The 21,673-nt window shown below is 48.2% G+C and overlaps 1 protein-coding gene across 4 annotated transcripts in view; it reads right to left on the bottom strand.

Annotated features, from left to right (window-relative positions):
- Positions 1-21,673, bottom strand: part of ALK (ALK receptor tyrosine kinase) — a 704,322-nt gene that overhangs the window by 10,371 nt on the left and 672,278 nt on the right. For all 4 annotated transcript variants that reach the window (XM_045447274.1, XM_045447273.1, XM_045447275.1 and 1 more), the window contains 8 exons: positions 20,923-21,027; positions 18,866-19,052; positions 18,070-18,160; positions 17,873-17,937; positions 16,014-16,143; positions 10,420-10,517; positions 6,703-6,795; positions 4,227-4,328 (listed from right to left, as the gene is read on the bottom strand). In XM_045447274.1, the coding sequence (XP_045303230.1) occupies positions 4,227-4,328; positions 6,703-6,795; positions 10,420-10,517; positions 16,014-16,143; positions 17,873-17,937; positions 18,070-18,160; positions 18,866-19,052; positions 20,923-21,027 (871 nt within the window). The remainder of the gene's footprint in view (positions 1-4,226; positions 4,329-6,702; positions 6,796-10,419; positions 10,518-16,013; positions 16,144-17,872; positions 17,938-18,069; positions 18,161-18,865; positions 19,053-20,922; positions 21,028-21,673) is intronic.

The raw sequence follows: 21,673 nt of genomic DNA, 5'->3' as shown, positions 1-21,673 counted from the left end.
TCTTGGTTTCCTGTGTTGCTGTTGAGAAACTCGAAACCATTTGGATTCCCTATTTTAATCTCTGATCATTTTTTACTATTATTATTTGTCTCCTTGAAAGCTTGCAAAATCTTGAACACCACTGGTCTGAAATTTCACGATGACGTGCTTTTGCGTGGCTCTTTTTACTCACCACGCTTGGCACTTGGTGGACACTTTCATTCTGGAAATGTATGCCTTTCTGTTCTGGAAAATCCTCTTGAATTGTTTCTTTGATATGTTTATTCCCTTCGCTTCTTCTGTTCATTCTTTCTGGGACTCCCATTTGTCAGATAATTGGATCTAATGGGTCTAATCTTCTTAATTTTCTTTTCTTTTCTTTCCTACATATCCCATTGGTTCATAGTTGTTTTATTTTCTAGAAGATTTATTCAACTCTGACTTCCAACCTGTTACTTTTACATGCCTATTATCATATTAAAATATAAACTGTTTTCTTAACAATAGTTTTAGATTGTAAATGAAGGATGAAGGTAATAGTGTTCTCACATACTTCACATTCAATTTCCCCTACTTTTAGCATCTTACATTAGTATGGTATATTTGTTACAATTAATGAGCCAATATTAAGGCATCATTATTAACTAGAACCTATAGTTTATTCAGATTTCCTTAGCCTTTGCTGCATTTACTTTTTCTGTTCCAGGTCACCATTAGAATATCACATTTTATGTATTTGTCATATTTCCTTAGGCTACTCTTGACTTTGGCAACTTCTCAGGCTTTCCTTGTTTTTGATGACTTTGACAGTTTTGAGGAGTATTGGTCAGGGCTTTAGCAGAATGTCCATTTGGGATTTGTCTGCTTTCTTATGATTAGCCTAGAGTTGTTGGGTGTGGGGAGAAAGACCACAGAGGTTAAATGCCGTTTTCGTCACATCATATCAAGGGCACATGCTACCAACATGATCTATCACTATAGATACTGACCTTGACCACCTGACCTAACATGGCTGTGTGCTGCTCACATGAGCTTCAGGAGACTAATGCTCCACCTCCTTGAGGACTCTCTCATATTTCTATTTCTAAGAACTTTTTTTCTCTAAAACCCTTGTTTTCAACAATCTTTTGTCCTTAGATTACGGTTGCAACAATTCATCTTTCTGAGGATATTATAGTTTTTAGAAGTTTTCCTAAGCTTTCTGCATTTTTCTGCCTCCAAATTCCTCTTTATATATTTGTTTCCTTCAGATTAGAATCTTCTCTCAAGCATTTGTTGATTCTTGGCTGGCTGCTCATATTTTATTACGGGGACATTACAAAGCCGATGAGAAGTTCTATGTAGATCTTATCCAGTGGGGGAGCAGCTGGCTTGCATGTTTCACTGGGTATCGGTCCCTGTCACTGCTGTCACAAACTGCCACAAACTTGGTGGCTTAAAACAACAGAAGTTTATTTTCTCACAGCTCTGAGGGCCAGATGTCCAAAATCAGTGCCATATCCTGGACTGAAATCATGGTGTCTGCAGAGCCACGCCCCCTCCGGAGGCTCTAGGGGAGAATCTGTTCCTTGCCTCTTCTGGCTTCTGGAGGCTGTCAGAATTCTTTGACTTGTGGTCACATATCTTCCACCTCTATCTGTGCTCACATTGCCTCCTCCTCTCTGTGTGTGGCATCTCCCTCTGCTTGCCTCTTATGAAGACCCTTGTGATGGGGGTCCACCCACATAATCCAGGATGACTGTCCCACCTCAAGATCCTCAATCAATCACGTCTGCAAAGGCTCTTTTTTCTTTACGTGGGTATCAATTACAGGTTTCTGGGATGAGGGCCTTTGATCACCATTGTTTAGACTATTGCCACTTGGAGCACCTGGAATTTCTCTCTTCATTGGTCAGCTCCTCCAATGAGGAACCCTTTGGTCAACTCCTACCTTCTGCCATGTTCCTGTCACTGAGGGGAAGAAGGGTGCATACATTTATCTTATTTTATTTTTAAATTTTTTAACGTTTATTTATTTTTGAGAGAGAGAGACAGAGCATGAATGGGGGCAGAGGGCAGAGAGAGAGGGACACACAGAATCTGAAGCAGGCTCCAGGCTCTGAGCTGTCAGCACAGAGCTCAACATGGGGCTCGAACTCATGAACTGCAAGATCATGACCTGAGCTGAAGTTGGACACTCAACGAACTGAGCCACCCAGGCGCCCCCCTATTTTTTTTAATTTTAGAGATAGAGAGAGCACAAGTCAGGGAGAGTGTGTGTGTGTGGGAGAGAGAGAGAGAGAGAGAGAGAGAGAGAGAGAGAGAGAGAGAGAATCTTAAGCAGGCTCCATGCTTAGTGCAGAGTCCAACGTGGGGCTTAATCCCATGACCCCAGGATCATGACCTGACCCAAAATCAAGAGTCAGATGCTTAACCAGCTGAGCCACCCAGGCACCCCAAGGGGGCATACATTTTTAAGTAAGTAGACTTAATAAACTTAAGTAGGTAGACTTAAGTATATATATGTATATATACATACATACCTATAAACAGGGATGTATATATTCCTGTTTATAGTAGAGAATTCATCCTCAGTGATGTCCAATGTCCCTAAGACCAGAAAGACTTTAATTCAATCTCTTTACAGAAGAAACCCCCGGTCTGGTGTTATGGTAGGGGAGAGATAGGCGGTGAGGGACTTGGCCATGACTCTTGTTACTTTTTAAATATATCTGTCACTGATTTTCCTATCTGCTGCACCTCTACTTCCAGGGGTGCCTGACACCTTTACTTTCTGGGCCTTTCTTGGGCTCTTGGGCAGAGCGAACCAGGTTGATTCTGGACCTAGTTATCAACTCTCTGGTGTCCTAAGTAAGGTACCACTTGTTCATAAACTTCCCAGTTTCCAAAATATTGTTATTGTTGTCATTTTTATCCTTGGGGATTTTTATACAACTAAAAAGACTCCCTTTAATGGTGTGTGTGTGTGTGTGTGTGTGTGTGTGTATGTGTGTATTTCGGCAGGGAGCACAGGTTTAATCCTCCATTTAAAATTATGTGTTGCTCTTATAAACCTTGTGTAAAAAAGTACAGAGATTTCCTAAAAAATTACAAAAAGAGCTACCTTAATATCCAGCTATTGCAGTTCAGTCAGTTAAGTGTCTGACTCTTGATTTTGGCTCAGGTCACGATCTCACTGTTTGTGAGATCAAGCCCCATGTCAGGCTGTGCACTGACAGTGTAGAGTCTGCTTGGCATTCTCTCTCTCCCTCTCTCTGTACCTCCCTCCCCCCCCCCCAAAATAAATAAATAAAGTTTAAGAGAAAGAAGAAACAAAAAGAAAGATCCAGCTGTCCCACTTCTGGGTATATAGCCAATGGAAATAAAATCAGTGTATCAAAGAGATATCTGCACTCTTAAGTTCACTGCAGCATTATTCATAATAGCCAAGATGTGCAAACAACCTAAATATCCATTGACAGATGAATGGTAAGGAAAATGTGGCATGTTTATATATAATGGAATATTATTCAGCCTTAAAAAAGAAGAAAATCCTGCCATTTGTGACATCATAGATAAACCTGTAGAACCTGATGTTAAGTCAAATGAGCCTGACACAGAGAGACACATACCACATGATCTCACTTAAAAGTGGGACCATAGATGCAGAGGGTAGATGGTTGCCAGAGGTAGGAGGAAGGAGGAAATGGGAGATGTTGGTCAGGAGCACAAAGTTTCAGTTATGCAGGATGAAAAAGTTCTGGAGATCTAATGTACAGTGTTTTCCAAATGTATTTTTAACTGCCCAAGGGGTCTCAACACCACTGTAACCTGCAGCACTTTTGTGCTGAAAATTATTTTCTTTTATCCTTCTGTTAATGGGGAGGATTTCACTGATCAATTTTTCTGATGTTAACTCAATGTCACGTTCCTGAAAGAAACCCAACTTCATAGGTATGTGGAAAAAACAAATCACATGTGCCTCTCACTGTGTAGTTCCCAGCCAGTGGCATCAGCATTACCTGGAAACTTGGTAGGAATGCAAATTCTCAGTGATCCATAAGATTTCAGGGTAGGGAGAGTAATCTGTGCTCTACCAGCCTTTCTGACGATTCTGATACATGCCAACATTTGACAGCCCCTGTTGTAGAGGTGTGTTGACTCGTCTCCTCTCACCCTTCCCCGTGAGAGCTTGGGATCCTGTGGCCCAAGAGTGCTACCAGTAAGGCCCACAGTGAGACCCACAGGAGGGCAACATAAAGACTCACCACGTGTCTGTTTTAGAAGTAAATATTCCTTCCATGAAGGCTTCTGGAGGCATCCATTTGACCGGCAGCATCGCACAGCCTCCCTTTCGGTAGTAGCTTGCTCTGTGGGGGAGAAGAGGAAACCCAGACTTGGTTCTGGAGGTGTCCCTGAGTGGCCAGGCAACAAGCTGTAGCCATCACAGGATTGAAACTAACGAGGCCTTCTTGCGGTTCAGGAGGAGAGCAGGGGAACACAGATCGTTTAAAATTAAGTTAAGAACTTTGGTGTCATTTAATAGGAGGCAGCTCGCTGGAGGCATGAAAGCGAAGATCTATGCAATGACTAAAATATCCAGTAGCAGATGGTTAGATTTCCCCGATGGGTTTTGTGGATTATAACTCACAATGAATCACAGTACTCCAGCCTTATAAGTACAGCCTGCTTTCCTGATGGTCTGCAGTAATCGGAGACCCAGCCTGGGGGAGCTGAGAGCAGGGCCTGTGTCGTGTTCACTTTGGATCCTCCCTGACGCTCATGCAGCATTTAGTTTCAATATGGGTGCTCAACAGAGGGTCTAGGCAGCTGGAGGGAAGCTGCCTCCCACAGCACCCTCGGCAGGAGAGCACAGGGCTGGGGGTGGAGCTGGCTTCAAAGGCATGAGTTAGTTGATTAATTTTTATCATGAGCTGCGTTAATGACATCACTGACAAAGACTGATCAATTAACTCATACCTTGGGAGGCAGCTCCCCTCTAGCTGCTTAGATTAATTACTTCAATAAACATGTACAGTGGTCTCCCCTTACACATGGGGGACATACTCTAAGACCCCCAGTGGATGCCTGAAACCACAGATAGTACCTAACCTTATATATACCACGTTTTTTCTTATATATATGTACCTATGATAAAGTTCAATTTATAAATCAGGCACAGTGAGAGATGAACAACAATAACTAATAACAAAATGGAATAATTACAACAACATGCCATAATAAAAGTTAGGTGAATGGGGTCTCTCTGTCTCTCTCAAAACATCTTACTGTACTGTACTCACCCTACTTCTTGTGATGATGTGAGATGATAAAAGGCCTACGTGGTGCGATGAAGTGAGGTGAGTGACACAGGCATTGTGACGTAAAGTTAGGCTATTAGTAACCTTCTGGTGGTGTGTCGGGAGGAGGGTCATCTGCCTCCAGACCACACAGGGGACCGCAAGTAACTGAAACTGGGGAAAGAGAGACCGCAGATAAGGGGGGATTCCCGTACTATTTACACTGCCATGTGCTGAAGACAGAAGTCATAGTCCGTCTCGTCCAAGGGTACGGTTTAGTGGAAGAAACAGACACATAGACAACTGCGGTGTAGACAATGCATATGAGGATGTAAGTGTGCATGTAGCTCAGTGCCACAGGGGCAGGGGCAAGGCACAGGAAGTGTCCTAGCGGGGCTGATGGGAACAGCGGGGCTGTGGGCAAGTTGGGGTGGTGAAGCCTGGGGCCAGGGAGCTGTCAGAGCTGGTGGGAATGGAGAGGAGGCGCCCATCACCGATGGGCTCGCTAAGTCATGCTGCAACACTGGTATCTGAAACCATGGGCTTTCTGGGCATTCTGAGAAAGGAGGCGGAGGGACGCTGAGACTCTGAGAGCTGGGAGAAGAGAGAGTGGAGCACCCAGTCCTCCCTGCTCTTCTCTCCTGCAGGAAGGGGGTGGCATCAGCATTCCCACCCGTGTTGATGATTATCAGTTCTATGGGGGCCTGCGGGGGCGGGGTGGGGAGGCCCTTACTCTCCCAAGAGTGAAAACTCTAAGTGACCATCTCTCCTCACTCTTCCCCTGGGTCAGGGAGGGCGTCATTAGTGACCATGCGAAGGAGTGACTTTCTCAGCTCACCGAGCAAGTCATGGTTGTAAATAATCAGACAGAAATGAGCCTGGGGGTCGGGAAGAGAAGAGTAAGGTAAAGTACAATTGAAGATTTTTGTTTAATTACAAAAATTATTTTATTTTTTTTTAATGTACCCTTGAGAATATGGCAGGGATAAAGAAATGAAGCTAAACTAGGCACCCTCCCGTGGCTCCCAGAGCGGGTGGAGAAGACCAGTGAGCTTGCCCGTTATGTTGTCAGTTCTGGGGTGCTCCTGCCTGGCGTGATGGAAGCCAAGTCCATTTGGAATTCCCTGCTAGTGAGGAAAGGGGTTAAGTAAAAGTTTATTGAGAACGTTTTCCGTATCAAGTATGCAGGTTATTCTGTGTCTGAGAACATCCTGGGATTAATGAGAGTTGGAACCAGAAAGAATGTGGTGTCAGTGACTGCAGTCAGCGATCCTAGAATTAGACCGCCAGGCATGGGCCCTAATTAAGATTTCGTATGTCCTGGACAGGGACTCAAGGAAATGTTAGGTGGCCAGTTGACAGGGTACCAGCGCAAGCACAAGCAGCGACGTCCCATCCTCTTGAGGGGATGGGGCTTGGATGGGTGACAGCAATCTTTGCTCACCTATAGATGTCTCGGGCCATTCCAAAGTCTCCGATCTTGGCCACTCGGCCAGGGCCTGGACACGTCAAGAGGCAGTTCCTGGCAGCAATGTCCCTGGGAAGAAAAATGAAGGAGAAAATGCACTTCCGAATTTATTTCTGGGAAGATAAACGTGATATCCATCACGAGGACTTCCACCTGCAATCTGAGTTCAAATAGTTCCCTCTCTGCCCTGTATTTCCTTTGCTACTTCTACCTCAGTATGAAAGAAATAGCTGTACCAATTCCACCCTCAGAACTACCAGGGAAATGGAAACGGAACAGGGGAGATGATTGAAAACGTCTAATGGGAGAATAATAATGAAAGTAACGATAATAGGAACTAGAATTTATTGGCCTCTTGCTCTGTACCAAGCATTGTTCTAAGTGCTTCATGGGTAATTATCACAACAACCCGATAAGATACAGGGTGCTATTATTGTTCTCATTTGGGTAAAAAATGTAAGCTAAAAGAAAATAATAGAGGGACGTAAGAAATGCCATTTGGCCTCAGGCTATTGTTTTGTACAGATTGCTGTTGGAGTCTGCCAGTTGTCTCAAGGATTGTGCTGGGACAGCAGGACTTCCATGACACCAAATTCAAGCAGGTCAAGGTATTCCTAAGTAATTCTAGTTTTCTTTTCTTTCTTTTTTTTTTTTAAGAAGCTACTATTGTTCTCACGTCCATGATTGTCACTAAAGCCTTTGCTAAGCTGTGTGCATCACAGCTCTGTGGCTGAAGAATCTTTTCTCTTTCAAGTTATAAAGTTATCATGTCTTCTTTGCTGTTGTATACCAGATGGCCTGCTTTCCTGTGGCATGCCTATAAGGCATGATCAAAGCTTTCCAAGGCTCATCAGCATCTACTTGCTGACTGCTTACCCATTCTTGACGTGAGCGTGGGAATGAAGGATGCATCCAGAAGTCTGGAATGGGCCTCTCATAATATTAAAGTCCCGGACAGAAAAAAAAAAAAGAGTACTTCTCAGGCAGTACTGGAAGTGCTTCCATAATTTCAACTGGTTTCCCAAAGGTCCTGATCTTCGGTTGAGAAATAAGGACATGGAAAATAAACAGGACCAGGACTGGGGGTCATCAGGACACTTAAGATACCAGAACAATGGGTTGGAGTGGGAGATGGATGTTGTTAATGCCACTGACCTGATGCCGAAGGTTTAAGTTGAATTTCGAGGAGCAATAGTGCATCAAATGCCCTAATAAAACTATAAAAGCATAACATATATGACATCAAAAAGAAGAAAAATAGTAGGATATATAGCCATTGCTTCTCAAGAAGAATAGACTGAAGTAGAACAGGAACAATATTTATATCTCCAGGAAGGTCTTTACGCTGATGTGCGTGAAATGGTTGCTTAAAAAAGTGATTTTGAATTTAACGGCAAGAAAGTGAATGTGATATCATAGAACATGCCATGAATTGGTAGAATGACCCATAATTCTTGAAATGGCAATAAACCATGTCCAAAGGAAACAGATCTAATAGAAAAATGGGAGCGTGAGAATCTGGGGGAAGGAGTTCCTCTCTGAATGCAGAAGGTGTGCATGCATGGGAGCCTGTGAATCTTGAGGCAGATGTCGGTGGAGGAGAGAGGATAAGAGGTCACACTGCTGTAGGAGTGTGCCACAGAGCCCATAGCCAGTGAGGAAGTACAAAAGATGCCTTCCTAATGCCAGTGACCCCAGAAGAAAAACTTTGATCGAGATGGACAATTTCTATTAGAAGTTGCCTTTTGCTTATAAAGCAGACCATCTGATACATTCCTGATTTGATCTTTGACAATTCCATTTCTCAAAAACGGTAAGAGCAGCAACAAACTATTACCCTGGGATCTAATTCTGACCTTTGGTAACTATTTACAGATGTGGAAGTGGTAGGACTCTTGGGAGAATGTGGTCCTGTTATCTTATTATCTATAATGACAGAGTGCTGGATATAGTCGAAATATATCACGGCTTGAGGAAAGCAGATTTCAAAACGTCAGGGGGAAAGAAGGATGTGATCTCTAAGCCAGAGAATCTGGATACTGGGTGAATGACACAGGGTGGAGATGAAAAAGCAGAAATGATCTCAGTGAGAAGGGAAGGCAGGTATCCGCAGTCACCAAGGTGACTGCACAGCTTACTGTCCGATGAGTCCAGACTTAGAGAACACAGACAACAGGTGGAAAGATGGCTCTAGCTAGGGATGAATTCTAAAAAGACTATGACCTTGTCTTGTCTGAATAGCAATAAAGTCCAGAACTGAGATTTATGGAAAGTTCTGGGCACAACGAAAAGGGCAAGACTGCCCTGCACTTTGAAGCAAAGGGTGGAGCTTTGGAGGGAACACCAAGGATTGGTCCCAGCCCCTTTTTCACTCCTGTTATTTCTATCAAGCACAAATCCTGCAAGTTGGACAGAGTTAGAATTAAGATGAAGATCTGAAGATCAAAATGATGGAGGGACAGTAAAAGGATAAGCTGGTGTGAGCATTTACTGCCTTGTTTTAGGAATAGCTTTGGGAGCCTGGGCGAGCACATTTCTTGATCTTTAATGTCTCCATTTTTATTAGGGCAAAAAGCAGGGCTTGCTATCTGCCTAATTGCTTTTCCATTTCTGAATTCATACGGCTTCTCGCATTTCCTGCTTTGTACTTTACGTATTAACTATTACACACGTGTTATACTCTTTGAAGACGTGGGTTAAAAAGTGATTGATAGTTCACCAGGTGGATATTTACCAGTTGAGAAGTGTATCATTGGGAGGAGCTTTGCAAAGAGCCTAACAATCTATTTGACTTTTCAGATTTCAGAATCAAGGTGTCAGCTGGGAAAGTCATCAACATCGCCTGGAAAGAAATATGTAGACTCTATCATGTCTATAGCACTACATGTGGATTTGATGTCCCAGTCAAACATGATTTAAACGTAAGGGTCATAGACAGTAGATGAAATGAACCATGGAGGCGAAGAAAAGAAACATTATGCTTCATTTCAGAATAAGTATTTTGGAAAAAGTTTAGGTATCCAACAGACATTAATTGTGCCCCACGATATACCAGGGCTATGAAGATGAATAAAACAGGGTCCTTGCCCTTGAGCTACAGATAGTCAAATATGTGAAACTATGAACTCCTTTAACTTCCCTTAAAGAGGCAGGTTTTCTAGATGGGGGACACACTAACGTGATAGAGGGCTGCGAGATACAGACAGGAGTCCTCGCAGGAGGTCAAGGACTGCTCAGCTAGGTCTCCAGTGCTGGTGTGGATATTTTATGATACCTGTTTTACATATGGGGCAGATGAAGCCCTGAGAGCGTAAGTAGTTGTCTTAAAGACAAGTGAGGCTGGGGCACCTGGGTGGCTCAGTTGGTTGGGTGCCCGACTCTTGATTTCTGCTGGGGTCACGATCCCATGGTTCATGGGTTCGAGCCCTGCATGGGGCTGTGTGTTGACAGCACGGAGCCTGCTTGGGATTCTCTCCCTCTCTCTGCCCCCTCACATGCTCTCTCTCTTTCTCTCAAAATCAATAAATAAACTTTAAAAAAATGTTTAAAAAAAAAAGACGATTCTGAGTCATCTGAACAAGTCTGGAGAGACACCCACCACTCTACTCTGAAGTGGGGGATCTGGGCCCTTGAGACACGTAGGGAAGCATACGGAAAGAAGGCAGAGGGAAGACCGAGGTCACTTTGACTCACCGGTGGATGAAGTGGTTTTCCTCCAAATACTGACAGCCACAGGCGATGTCCCGAGCCACGTGCAGAAGGTCCAGCATGGCCAGGGAGGAGGGCTGGTTCTGTGGGGAGACAGAAGCGATCCACTGCCAAGAGATTCGTGGGGAGAGAAGATCTGAAATACGGGCTTCAGGTGCTGGCAAGGAGCAAAGTCGGACACGCTGCCCAGCTGGGTCTCAGCCTGGCCGCACATCAGAAATCACCTGGCGGCTTTAAACAAACACAGATGCCGGGGCCTCACCCCAGACCAATGAATCAGCCTCCCTGGGTGGGTGTAGCATTTGCAGCCTTCACAGCACCCCCTCCCCCCCCAGGTCAGTGCAGTGCGCCACCAGAGCTGAGCGCCCTCAGCTGCAGCAGCCCAGGATGGGCGGGTTCCCCTGTTCATGTAGTCTGCAAACTTCCACCTCAGTCTTCACCCACCTTCGAGTCCCCCCAGCTTATAAACAAACCTGTGAGGAAATCAAGGGAGCTAATGTTTTTAAAATGCTCTACTGAAATGTTTAAAAGTATTAAAAAAAAATTAGTCTTCTCCAAGAAGATCCGGACCTAAAGTGGATTGAAAAGGACAAGCTTGCAGGAAATGCTGGGCAGTTGACGGGCGATCTCAAGCTCTTCGGTATGAAGTCTTTTGTGCACAAAGAGACGACATCCCACCCCCGGGGGTGAGCTCGTCTCCGCTTCCCGGACAGCCTTGCTGAGCACCCAGAAGTCTTTTCTGAAGGTCGAATTCCCATCATGGTGTCTCTTTTAATTCCTAAATCCACGAAGTCTGCAGCAGCATGTTGTCATGCAGTGTCACATTCACTTTGCTGTTCTGTTTATTCGACCATGTCCCCAAGTAAACTTTGAGGGCCCCAAGACAGGGATTTCAGCGTCTACTTCCACAGTACGCAGCCCGATGCTCGGGACACCGCAGTGGCTCGATGAATATCGGGGGGTAGGTTGGCCGATCACAGCGGTCTACGATTTACCCAGATGCTGGCTGGGATTTTCTTTGCCACAGATCAGGGCCTCCGCAGGACTCCTTGGAGCAATAGTATGGGTCTAGGGGAGGCAGGGAGGGGTCGTGCTTCTCTAGGGCATGCTTCAATTCTGGGGGAGACAGCAGGGAGGGGAATACCCTCTGCCCATGGCACATCAGGCAATGCCTTACGTGCAATACAGCGAGTCCACGCACTTGACGCCCTTTGACGCAACATCCTGTGTGGTGGTAGGCAAGGGAGGGTATCTCCGTATTAAAGAGGAGAAGGCTGAGAGCTCAGAGAGGCTAAGTGACTTACTCCAGGTCACACAGCCAATAGGAAGGAGCCAAAACTGCCCTGAGCTGGGCTTTGAGGATCTGGGTTGGGGGAGGCAGGATTCTGGGAGCCATGTGTCAGGGAAGGGATGGAGTGTGCATGGACACAGTGCAGAGTACCCAACTGAATCAGAATACAGCACACAAATGCAGTGAGCAACTTATTTCAGTCGAGCTGAACTGGGCTTCATCCCTGCTTGTGCCCTACTGGCTGTGTGACCTGGGACTAACTGCTTTGTCTGTCTCAAGGCCAGTGTTCCTGTCTGAGAAAAAGGCACGACACTATCACCTTCACTAGATGGTAATAAGAACCCACAGCAAGAGGCACAGAGTGAATCTCTCATAAAGGCATCTGCAATTATGGTGGGGTTACTACACGGAGGGGACTGGGGGTCTCGGGAAACGGTCCTTGTGTTTGGCTTCTCTTAGGGGCCTTGTTAGGATCAGAACTACTGGGCACTGTGAGAGAGACAGTCCCCGTTTTCTGGGGGAAAAAAGTAATATATTTCCAAGGGAACTATTAATCCATTTTGCTGCAGCATTAGAAATATCTTCTTTCTCTTCAGGAAAATGTTCTGTTCCTATAAAAGAGGACCGGTCATAGCTTCCCCCAAGTCTCTTTGTGTCTTAGCCCCCATCACTCAGGATGCCAGGACCATTGATGTCTTAAATGCCTGGCAGGCTGCAGGGACTAAATCTTCCCAGGCTTTAACCCATGGGCCAGGTTTATCTGAACTCCCTGTCTTGGCTGCTCAGAGCAAATTAACTGCTCCACTAATCAGTCTGCACAGAAGCAGATAGTTGGCAACCTGTGTGTGTGTGTGTGTGTGTGTGTGTGTGTGTGTGTGTCGGGGGGACTTGGGGGGAGGTGTAGATGTTGTGTCAAAACTGATAATGAAACTAGCAATGCAGAGCGTAGCTGGGATGTCCAATGGCATTTGTATCTATCCTGGACAAAGAAGGAGTTGGAACCAGGTTTTTGTTGTTGTTGTTGTTGTTTTCACGGATTCACTGATGTGGCCAACTGTTCACTGGCACCTGCTTGCCCCTTCAAGCATTTTGGAGCCAGCAGCGGTATGGCAACACCAGAGCCAAAGATTTACACCTGGACATTAGCCCAAAGCAGAGGTTCTCACCTGTGTTCTGTGACCTCCGGGAGCCTCCTCCCGTGTACTGAGCATATTCTCTAGAGCCATTACCAGAGGCATCACCATGTTCCGGACAGGCACAGACACTACTGTGGTTACTGGACTGCCACCTTTAATTGAGAGATTACTGAATCCTTAATGGCTTCTCTTGTTATTGATTAAATCAATGGATACCAAAGGATAGCTATTAGCCCATATCTGGCATATATTAGACTCTCAATAAATATTTGTTGAATAAAGATTGGTCCTGTAAAATTATTTTGACATTAAACAGGGTCTTTCCTTCTTGAGAAGGTGGAGTCCTGGGACCAAATGAGGTTTTCATCTGTACCCATGCATTCTGTTTCCATGACAGACATGGTTGTTTCCAGGGTATCCGTTCTGTCCTACTGTGTCTGTACACTGTTCCATCACTTCATGTCCATCTGAAGCCGGAGTCCCTCGGGCCATCTCTGAGGTGCTTCAATCCTAAGAGTCTATGGAACTGCCGAACCCCAGGGATGGCAGGAAGACAGGACCAAGACCTTGTCTGATTCTGGATGCCCGGCCAAGCGCCTCAAGTGGCAGGTCATCGGGTAAGCCCTGAGAGTCTCGGGGGTTCAAACAAATGAATCAGGTGTAACTCAGGCCTTTGAATCCAGCAAGTGTGGCAACTCAACCCACCATCTTTCGGGGTATGTATTTCTCCAGCTGTGATGCCCATTAGCCAATCCTTCCCTTCTTCGTCATGTACAGGGCTTACTGATATTTGGCTCCCTCTGTCCACTACAACGCATGTTCCTTTCTCACAGTCAACCTGATCCTTACTCTGCTCAGTTGGATTTTGTGGCTCTGAGAATCCGTAACAATGCCCAGCAAATCTCCCCAACCCCTAGGAAGCTGCTGCCAGGAACACATGCGCATGGGCTCACCCTGGAGGGCTCTAGCCCAACATTTAAATCACCTCTCGTGGGCAGCCATCTCAGGAGGGACCAGCTCCCCTGGGATGGGTGGATGTGTATGAAGGTAAGGAGCAGGATGATTGGGGTGCTTCAAAGGCTTGGGGGCATGGCTGCCAAGAAGAGCCACGTGAAGGAAGAGTGGGGTCAAGGGTTAAAAGAGTGGATTTGGTGAGTGGGACCCTGACCCTCAGAAGCAGCTCTCCCAACTAGAGTCGACCCTCTTCTGGCTTTGGGCATCCCCTTGGCAGTGCCTGCAGTTAGAGGTCACAACTTGGCACCAGGTTCCTTGCTCTGAGCTTCCTTGGGGGGTAGGAAGCATTGGGAGGGCCCATGAACTACACCTTTGCTCTTTGGGACGATATTCAAATCATCATTACTATCAAAAGAGAGACAGATGCCTTTGCCTGCAAGAGACACAGAAGCTCCCCATCCCTGACGTCCTTGGGCTTGCCAAGTGATGGGGTCCCAGATCCCCTTTACAAGGACATCTGTCCTTTGCATGCACAATACCTCCTTCTCCTCAAGCCTCAGGAATGTCCAGTAGGAAAATCAGAACTAAGCCTCTTTCCAGAGCGTGATGTTTTGTGGCCCTATTTGACCACTGCCAAAAGCACTGCTGAGAATCTCAGAGCACAGGACTTGAAGGCTCTGCCTTCCTGAGTGGTGGTGGAAAGCCTTTGAGGCTGGTGTCCAGACCCTGGCACAGACGTCTGCATAGCTGGGGGTATTGGCTGTCAACAACCTGAGCTCATCTTGGCTCCATGGCTTCCCAAAGAGGAGCACTGAGATAAACAGCATAATAGGCTGGAGAGAGCACTGAATGGGGAGCCAGTCACAAGTCCCGAGTTCTAGTCTCAACTCTTCCACTTCCTGTGTGGCCTCAGCAAGTCACATAGCTTCTGTGAGCCACAGTTTTCTCATCTGTAAAATTAAGCTGAGATCTACACCGTCTACTTCATAAGGTTTTTTTTTTTTTTAGAAACGTGGCAACTATGAGGAAGATGAAGACAGTGCTGATGAGGATTATTATGAGATGGGGGTTGGTCTCCCCCCCCCCCTTTCTCCCACTAGGTGTGCTCAGGTGCACACACTCATCTTTTCAGGGAGTTAGACCCGCTTCTTCTTAGATGCCGAGACAGGTCACCCAGAGGCTTACAGGAACGGTATGGGGAGGCTGCCATGGCAAAGGTTTTCTAGATGCAGCCTGACTGTCGGTGGGGGTTAGAGCAGGTGTGAACTTGCAAGGTTTCCGCCTCCAGTTTGAGTACCTGAGAACACAGTGTTCAGTTCTGGGCTTTTCGTAGCAAGGTGGCTGTCGTCTTTTTCTGCTTTCCTGGGGGTGGGGAGGATACAAGTCTTCCCTGTGGTCTTCATGGTCCAGCGGCAACTTGAGGAAGCTGGGTCCTAACTCAGGGGTCTGGTCTGCTCCAGTTCCTGGTGCCCAGGGCCTCCTGAAGGCCCTGGCAGGGACAGGAGTGGGCAGCTGGACTCTGAGTGTGCCCAGTGTGCTACACCTTCTAATTTAGAACCCACCTCCGAGATGTTCTAGTCCAGCCCTTGGATTTCACCCTGCAGATACTGAGGTTAGGAGGTTCACAGTCCGAAGCCACATCGCTGTCTAATGGCCAAGCGGGGCTAGGATATGGCATTCCTGGGGTCCATCTAGGTTTCTTCACCTACAAGCTCCAGCCACTTAATCATGACACACATGCAGAACCTTCATAAATATTTCACAATATACTTTATAAGTATTTTATTTTGACAGTAAAACTACAAGGTCAGGATGTCCCCACTTAAGCGATGAGGACAGTGGGATTCAGAATGAGATGTAGAATGTTCTGCCCCAAATCAGTTGAGTTAATGACATGGCTGGCATGAAAGTCCCCCTCTGTGCTTGTCCCTGGTTTGGTTTTCCAGAGTCAACAGGTCACAAAAATGGATTCAAGCTAGAGGACCCATTGCACAAGCCTTGCGCAAGTTCCCCAGGGGTGGCCTCAGCCATCGTCCACTTTCTGTCCAATCTCTCCTGGCCATTCCCCCAGATCCAAGCCCAGAGGCCAACTCCCTCGGTCCCACTGAGTATGTTGCTTCTCAGGCTGTCCACTCCTGCTGTTTCCACCCTCTGCTCCATTCCCTGGTACAACCACTAAAAGACCAGTTCTCACTCACCGGGCGAGGACGGGTCTCCCGGAGGAAGGACTTGAGGTCTCCTCCCGCCATGAGCTCCAGCAGGATAAATCGGGGCAGGGCTTGCAGACTCACCCCAATACAGCGCACGATGTTCTGGTGGTTGAATTTGCTGCAGAGCAGAGGAGGGGGGGTAACCAAATTTAACGGAGCTAAGTCTGGGAAAATCTTAAGTGGGAAAAGCAGGATACAAAGTCATGTTTTCAGCAGCTGCATTATGTGAGTGCATTCTGTAAATGTGGGTAGCATGAGCCGAGGCTGGGGAGAGTGTCACCCTTGAGCAGGTGGAAAAACCAGGGAGCGGGTGGGGCGGGAGTTCAGTCCGCATGGGAGTGTTGGGTTGGAGGCTGGAGAGGTGCTCAGGAAGGAAGTAGGGTGGGTGGGGGAACAAGGGAGCAGCCAGTGTCTTGGACATTGGTGCATGGGCTGCTCGCTAGGATTCACGTGTGAGTTCTTCGAGAAAGCCCTAGGCAGAGAAGCTGAAGAAGCTGCTTCCTCCAGGGACTGAGCGAGCCCTGCCACGTGACCGCATGTGAAGGAGAGTGAGGAGGAAGGCCACGTGCATCCCCCTTGGGTGCTCATGGGGAGGTGCTAAGTCTGGCCAAGAGGTCCCAAGATTTGGGTTTTCTTTCTTTCTTTTTTAAATTTATTTATGAAAAAAAAATTTTAAACGTTTTATTTATTTTTGAGAGAAAGAGAGAGAGAGAGAGTGCGAGCAGGGGAGGGACACAGAGAAAGGGAAACACAGAATCTGATGTTGGCTTCAGGCTCTGAGCTGTCAGCACAGAGACCGACGTCGGGCTCAGATCCACGAACCGCAAGATCATGACCTGAGCCGAAATCAGAAGCTTAACCGACTGAGCCACCCAGGTGCCCCTGGGTTTTCTTGTTAATGTGGTCCTATTAGGACACATGGGGCCGTGGGGCTGGTGAACCCCGCGTGGGAACTGCACGCAGAGCTGAAGCACACACCCAGCTGTACACTGAAATATAGCAGTGATGGGTTTTCAGCAACAGTGAGATGGAATGATTTGGGTCTCCTTCCATATAATCTTATACTCTCCAAGCTATATTCAATAATCATGGATTACATGTGTAATCACAAAGTATGCTAGTTTTTAAGCAAGGTGCTGAGCCTGCTCGTGGCGTCCTCCTGTGGCTCCAGGCACACCACGGGCACATCGCATACTGCCCTGGCCTTGTTCCCCTACCACTTTTGCCCAGGGAGGGGGGGCCCAGGTCACCCCAATGTGTCAGGATGTTTGAGGCTCTCCAGTGTAACAGGAGGCCATGAGCGCGGCCAGATCTCAAGGTCAAACACCTGCATCCTTGTTAAGGCCATCTTCTGTCAGAACGCATGCCCTCTGGAGCTCTGGGCACTTAGATTCCCAGCGAGGGGCCCCAGAGCCACATGTTGAAGGGTGCAAGCCCGGTGTGCAACAGGGTGTGGTGGCCTCCCTCATGTTAGGGACGCACTTCCTTTACATGAGATCTAAGAGCTGGGATTGGTGAAGGGCCTTGTGGAAGGCTTACTTGCAGGGAAAATGTATCTCCCACTGTCAAAAACTAGCATGCTCTATTAAGAAACAGGGGGAAAAACCCAACAGATGACACAGGGGTGCTAGGTGAAGGCAGAGGGATATCTATTGAATTATTAGGCCACAGAGGTTTTTTTTCCTCAGACAACCACCTGGGGCTATTCGCTCTGGTAAGATGTGCCAAGAATTTTAGGGAGTCCCCTGGTGGAGAGGAAGGGGATGCTGGAGGACAGTGCTGTTTCCCTTGGAGACAGTTAGACAGGAACGTCTAACAGGGATGGGGGCGTCTCTCTGTGGCTTTACCTGATAATCAAGGCTTCCATGAGGAAATCCAGTTCATCCTGTTCAGAACACACCTCAGGCAGCGTCTGGACACAGAAGGGGAGGGTGGAAAGGGGGAGAAGGCTGTGAGCAGCAGGGGTGAGAGGCTGTCAGGCGAGAGCTGAGGCCCACAGAGACTGCTGGTCAAGGTCAGGCCCGTGATGGAGCCTGCCTCTTACCTTTACAGCTACTTGCAGGGGGCTTGGGTCACTGGGCACTCCAGACACCTGACCTTCGTACACCTCCCCAAACGCACCATGGCCCAGACCCCTGTGCAAAGGAAAAGGCAAGATGAGGCAGGGAGGTGGGTCATGAGAAAGAGGCACACAAGGGGCAGGGGTCACGTACACGCTTAAGAGTAACACCCTCGACTTGGCTTTGTCGTACCACCCCAGGCCTCCTACTGCTTTATCTGAAAAGTGGCAAGAAAGGTTCCAACAGGATTCAGAACATTGGTTGAATGTCCATTCACTCAATGAAGACTGAGTCTTTGATATTTGCCAGGGTCATAAAAGTGACTAAGACATGCCCTGCCTGGGGAGAGGCTCCTGATCCCTGGGGAGGGACAGGTCACGGGCAGACACTCCCGTAAAGCGAGCTCAGTGAATGATGGAGGAAGGCATGGAGTGCTCTGGAAGCTCAGAGGAGGGGCACGGTGCTCCCCTAGAGGAGGGAGGGACCCAGAAGGCCCGGGAAGGAGTGCTTCGGTGGATTCCGAGGAACGCCCTGATTCCCTCCTGTCTTGTCTTCTTCTCATTGCACAAATGCCATGAATGTATGGGATGTTAAGCAATTAAATACCTCCTCAAATGGCCCTAAACATTAACCCTTCTCCCTCTGGGAGGGCTGGAAATGCCCTGAGGGGTTGCTTTGCTGGCCTCTTGTGCCTAGAAAGATCCGTGGTGCAGGGATGACATCCAGCCCCCTAGAACTCCCCCACCCCACCACCCCGGAGGACAGTGGTGGGGCACTCACCGGATGAGGGTGATGTTCTTCCGAGGCACCTCCTTCAGGTCACTGATGGAGGAGGTCTTGCCGGCAAAGCAGTAGTTGGGGTTGTAGTCAGTCATGATGGTCGAGGTGCAAAGCTTGCTTAGCTTGTACTCAGGGCTCTGAAGCTCCATCTGCATGGCTCGCAGCTCCTGGTGCTTCCGGCGGTACACTAGAGACAGACAAAGGTCAGCTGCAACGTGGCCTGGACCAGGCAGCCTGGCCCTTGAAGCCTAGCTCAGGCCACCTCCTCCAGGAAGCCTTCCTGGATCTCCATCTCCTCCTCTGGGACCTAAACATTTCCATCGCACTTAGTAACACTAACAAAATGATTATGGATATGAAAGTGTCCCTTAACTGACAGGTCACTTAAAGTTAGTGTAAAGTTTAAAATCATATTAAGGGGAAAGATTTTAATGTGTCACGCAGGGGCAGAAACCCATTCTTTGGAGGTCCTCTGAGAAGTAGACCCAAGGTGGGATTAAACATGCAAGGATTTCATCAGGGGAAATGGTTGAGAGGAAGAGGGGAGGGAAGGCTGAGAGAGCCATCAGGCACTGACCCCAAGTGTGGGAGCGTGAGGGAAGGGTGAGTAAAGACCTGGACAGCTACACAGTCTAAAGAGGTTTCAGCAAGACCGCTGAAAGGTCTGGAGCCAAAGTCAGCCATCAGAGGGGTCCTGTGTCTCCCAGGAATGGGCCTGCCTTAGAATCTCTGCTAAGCCCTGTCGTTGGGTGGGACAAACATGGCAGTGGAGTTGAGAGTGCATCTGGGTCTCTTGATCACTTATGCTTCCCGTAGTTGGAAACTGCCCAGCCACGGGGAGAACTGCCACAGAGTGAGGAGGTTTCTTGCTGGTGCCTGAGGACTTGCATTCTAATTCCACCTTTATCACTTACAAGCTGAGCAACAGTGTGAGGTCATGTGACCTCTCTGGACCTCGGCCCCCTTCTCTGTCAGCAGGGACAGTAACTCCTGCCTGTCCCGTATGCTCCCCACCCCCCACCCCCTCGGGAGGTCATAATGAAGTGAATTCACCAACAGAAAATGGTTTTGAAAAATTTTAAAGAGCTCTACCAGTGCACGTGATCATTACCCCTGCTATTGCTGTATGTGAGAACATCCTGTAGGGCAAAGTTTACTGGAGGCGAACGAAACTGAGATGCCCAGGGTGGATTCTGTTTCTAAAGCTCGGCCCCATCAGTTACGGGCCAGGGCAAGTGGGTCAGCGGCTGTGTGCTCAGTCCCCTCCTCTATGAAATGCACCAACCGTGATCGTAGGCTTAAATGAGGATCGGGTGAACTAAAATGTGTAAATCGCCTGGCACGTAGGACGTGTACAACAAGTGTTAGCTCTCCTTATCCTGTCCCTTTGAAGGATGGCATCATTTGGGAATAACACACATTGCCATCTCCCTGACCACGCCCAACTCTCACCGCCCACTGTGAAGGGTCTAAAAGTGTTGCCTGTGCGGATCTTCCCCCTCTGCCTTCCTTCGTGTACCTACCCACCTGCCCTGGGCATTGCCAGAGTAACAACCTGGCTGGACCGCGCTGAGCCCTCTGAGACCTGCCTATCAGCTCACCTTGGCTCACAGGTATAACAGAACCACTTAGAAAGCAACTTGGCATTGTCTGCTTGAGGTGGGGAATGGTGGGGCAGCTAGAGGTGGTCCCTGGGGAGTGAGCCAAGCCACGTGTCCACTGAAGCCCATGTCTGATGACAGCTGAAAATGAACTCTGGGGGTGGGGGTGAGCTTTGGCTACTGTGTCCCCTCTGCAGAGTGCCTCCCCACCTCTCCTAGAGCAGCCAGGAGGCCTTACAGGGGGTCGAGGTGTGGCATCAGCAGTTCCTCTAGGGAGCCAGGGGGCTGGGAGAGGGGCTTCGGTTTTTGGCCTGGCTTGGGCTGCTCTAATCACCACCCACCCAGAGTGATACCTTGGCATCCATGGCAAAGCCTGAAATGCTGTTCCGTTCTGCCAGATCTGCCTTCCTGCCACCTCCCACCCCCTTGGAAGCCCCGGGACTCTGGCACACTCACCAATCATGATGCCGGAGAAAGCCAAGACCAGGGCCGCCACAAGGGCTGAGGTCACGACAGAGAGGACCAGCGAGAGCGGCAGGTGGGGCTCAGGTGTGGGGGACACTGCAAGAGAGGATCCCATGGGGCACCAGTGACAATGCTGATTGTCCTATGAGCTAGCTCCAGGAGAGAAATGCCCTCCCCAGCCAGGACAAGTGCCACCCACTCCTCCTCCACCTTGGGGGCCTTTGTTTGCAGACAGCGGGGGCAGGAAGTGGGGTCAATCTGGTTTACAACTTTCAACAGTAGCTTTTGGCTGGAGGGAACATGTGACAGGGATAAATATCAAATTCTGGACATCGATCCTAAGCATCAACTGCACAAGGACAGGATGAGGGTGGGAAGGCGAGCCAATAGTGGCTGTAGAGGAGATTCAGAGGACTTAGGGGACCACAGACTCGGTATGACCCAGGAACTGAGGGTGACCGTCAGTAACACTTGGAGGCTCAATCACTGCCTGTAGCTCCGCAAGCACTGGGCCCCGAGTGCAGAAGCGGGGTCCGGGTGCACACTGGCAAAGACCACTCTGGGACATCCTGCCTGGTCCTGGGCACTACATCTCAAAAGGACATTAGTATCGGAACGCCTGCAGACACGGGACACAGGATGGGGAGGAGACAAAACTGTTCTGTGTGAACTGAGGGAAACAAATGGGTTGTTTCACCTGGAGGTTTGCAGGAGGAGGACAGAGCCCTGTCTTCAAACGCCT

This window comes from Leopardus geoffroyi, chromosome A3 (assembly GCF_018350155.1).
Source record: "Leopardus geoffroyi isolate Oge1 chromosome A3, O.geoffroyi_Oge1_pat1.0, whole genome shotgun sequence".
Taxonomy (NCBI): Eukaryota; Metazoa; Chordata; class Mammalia; order Carnivora; family Felidae; genus Leopardus; species Leopardus geoffroyi.
This window is presented reverse-complemented; position numbering and strand designations above follow the sequence as displayed.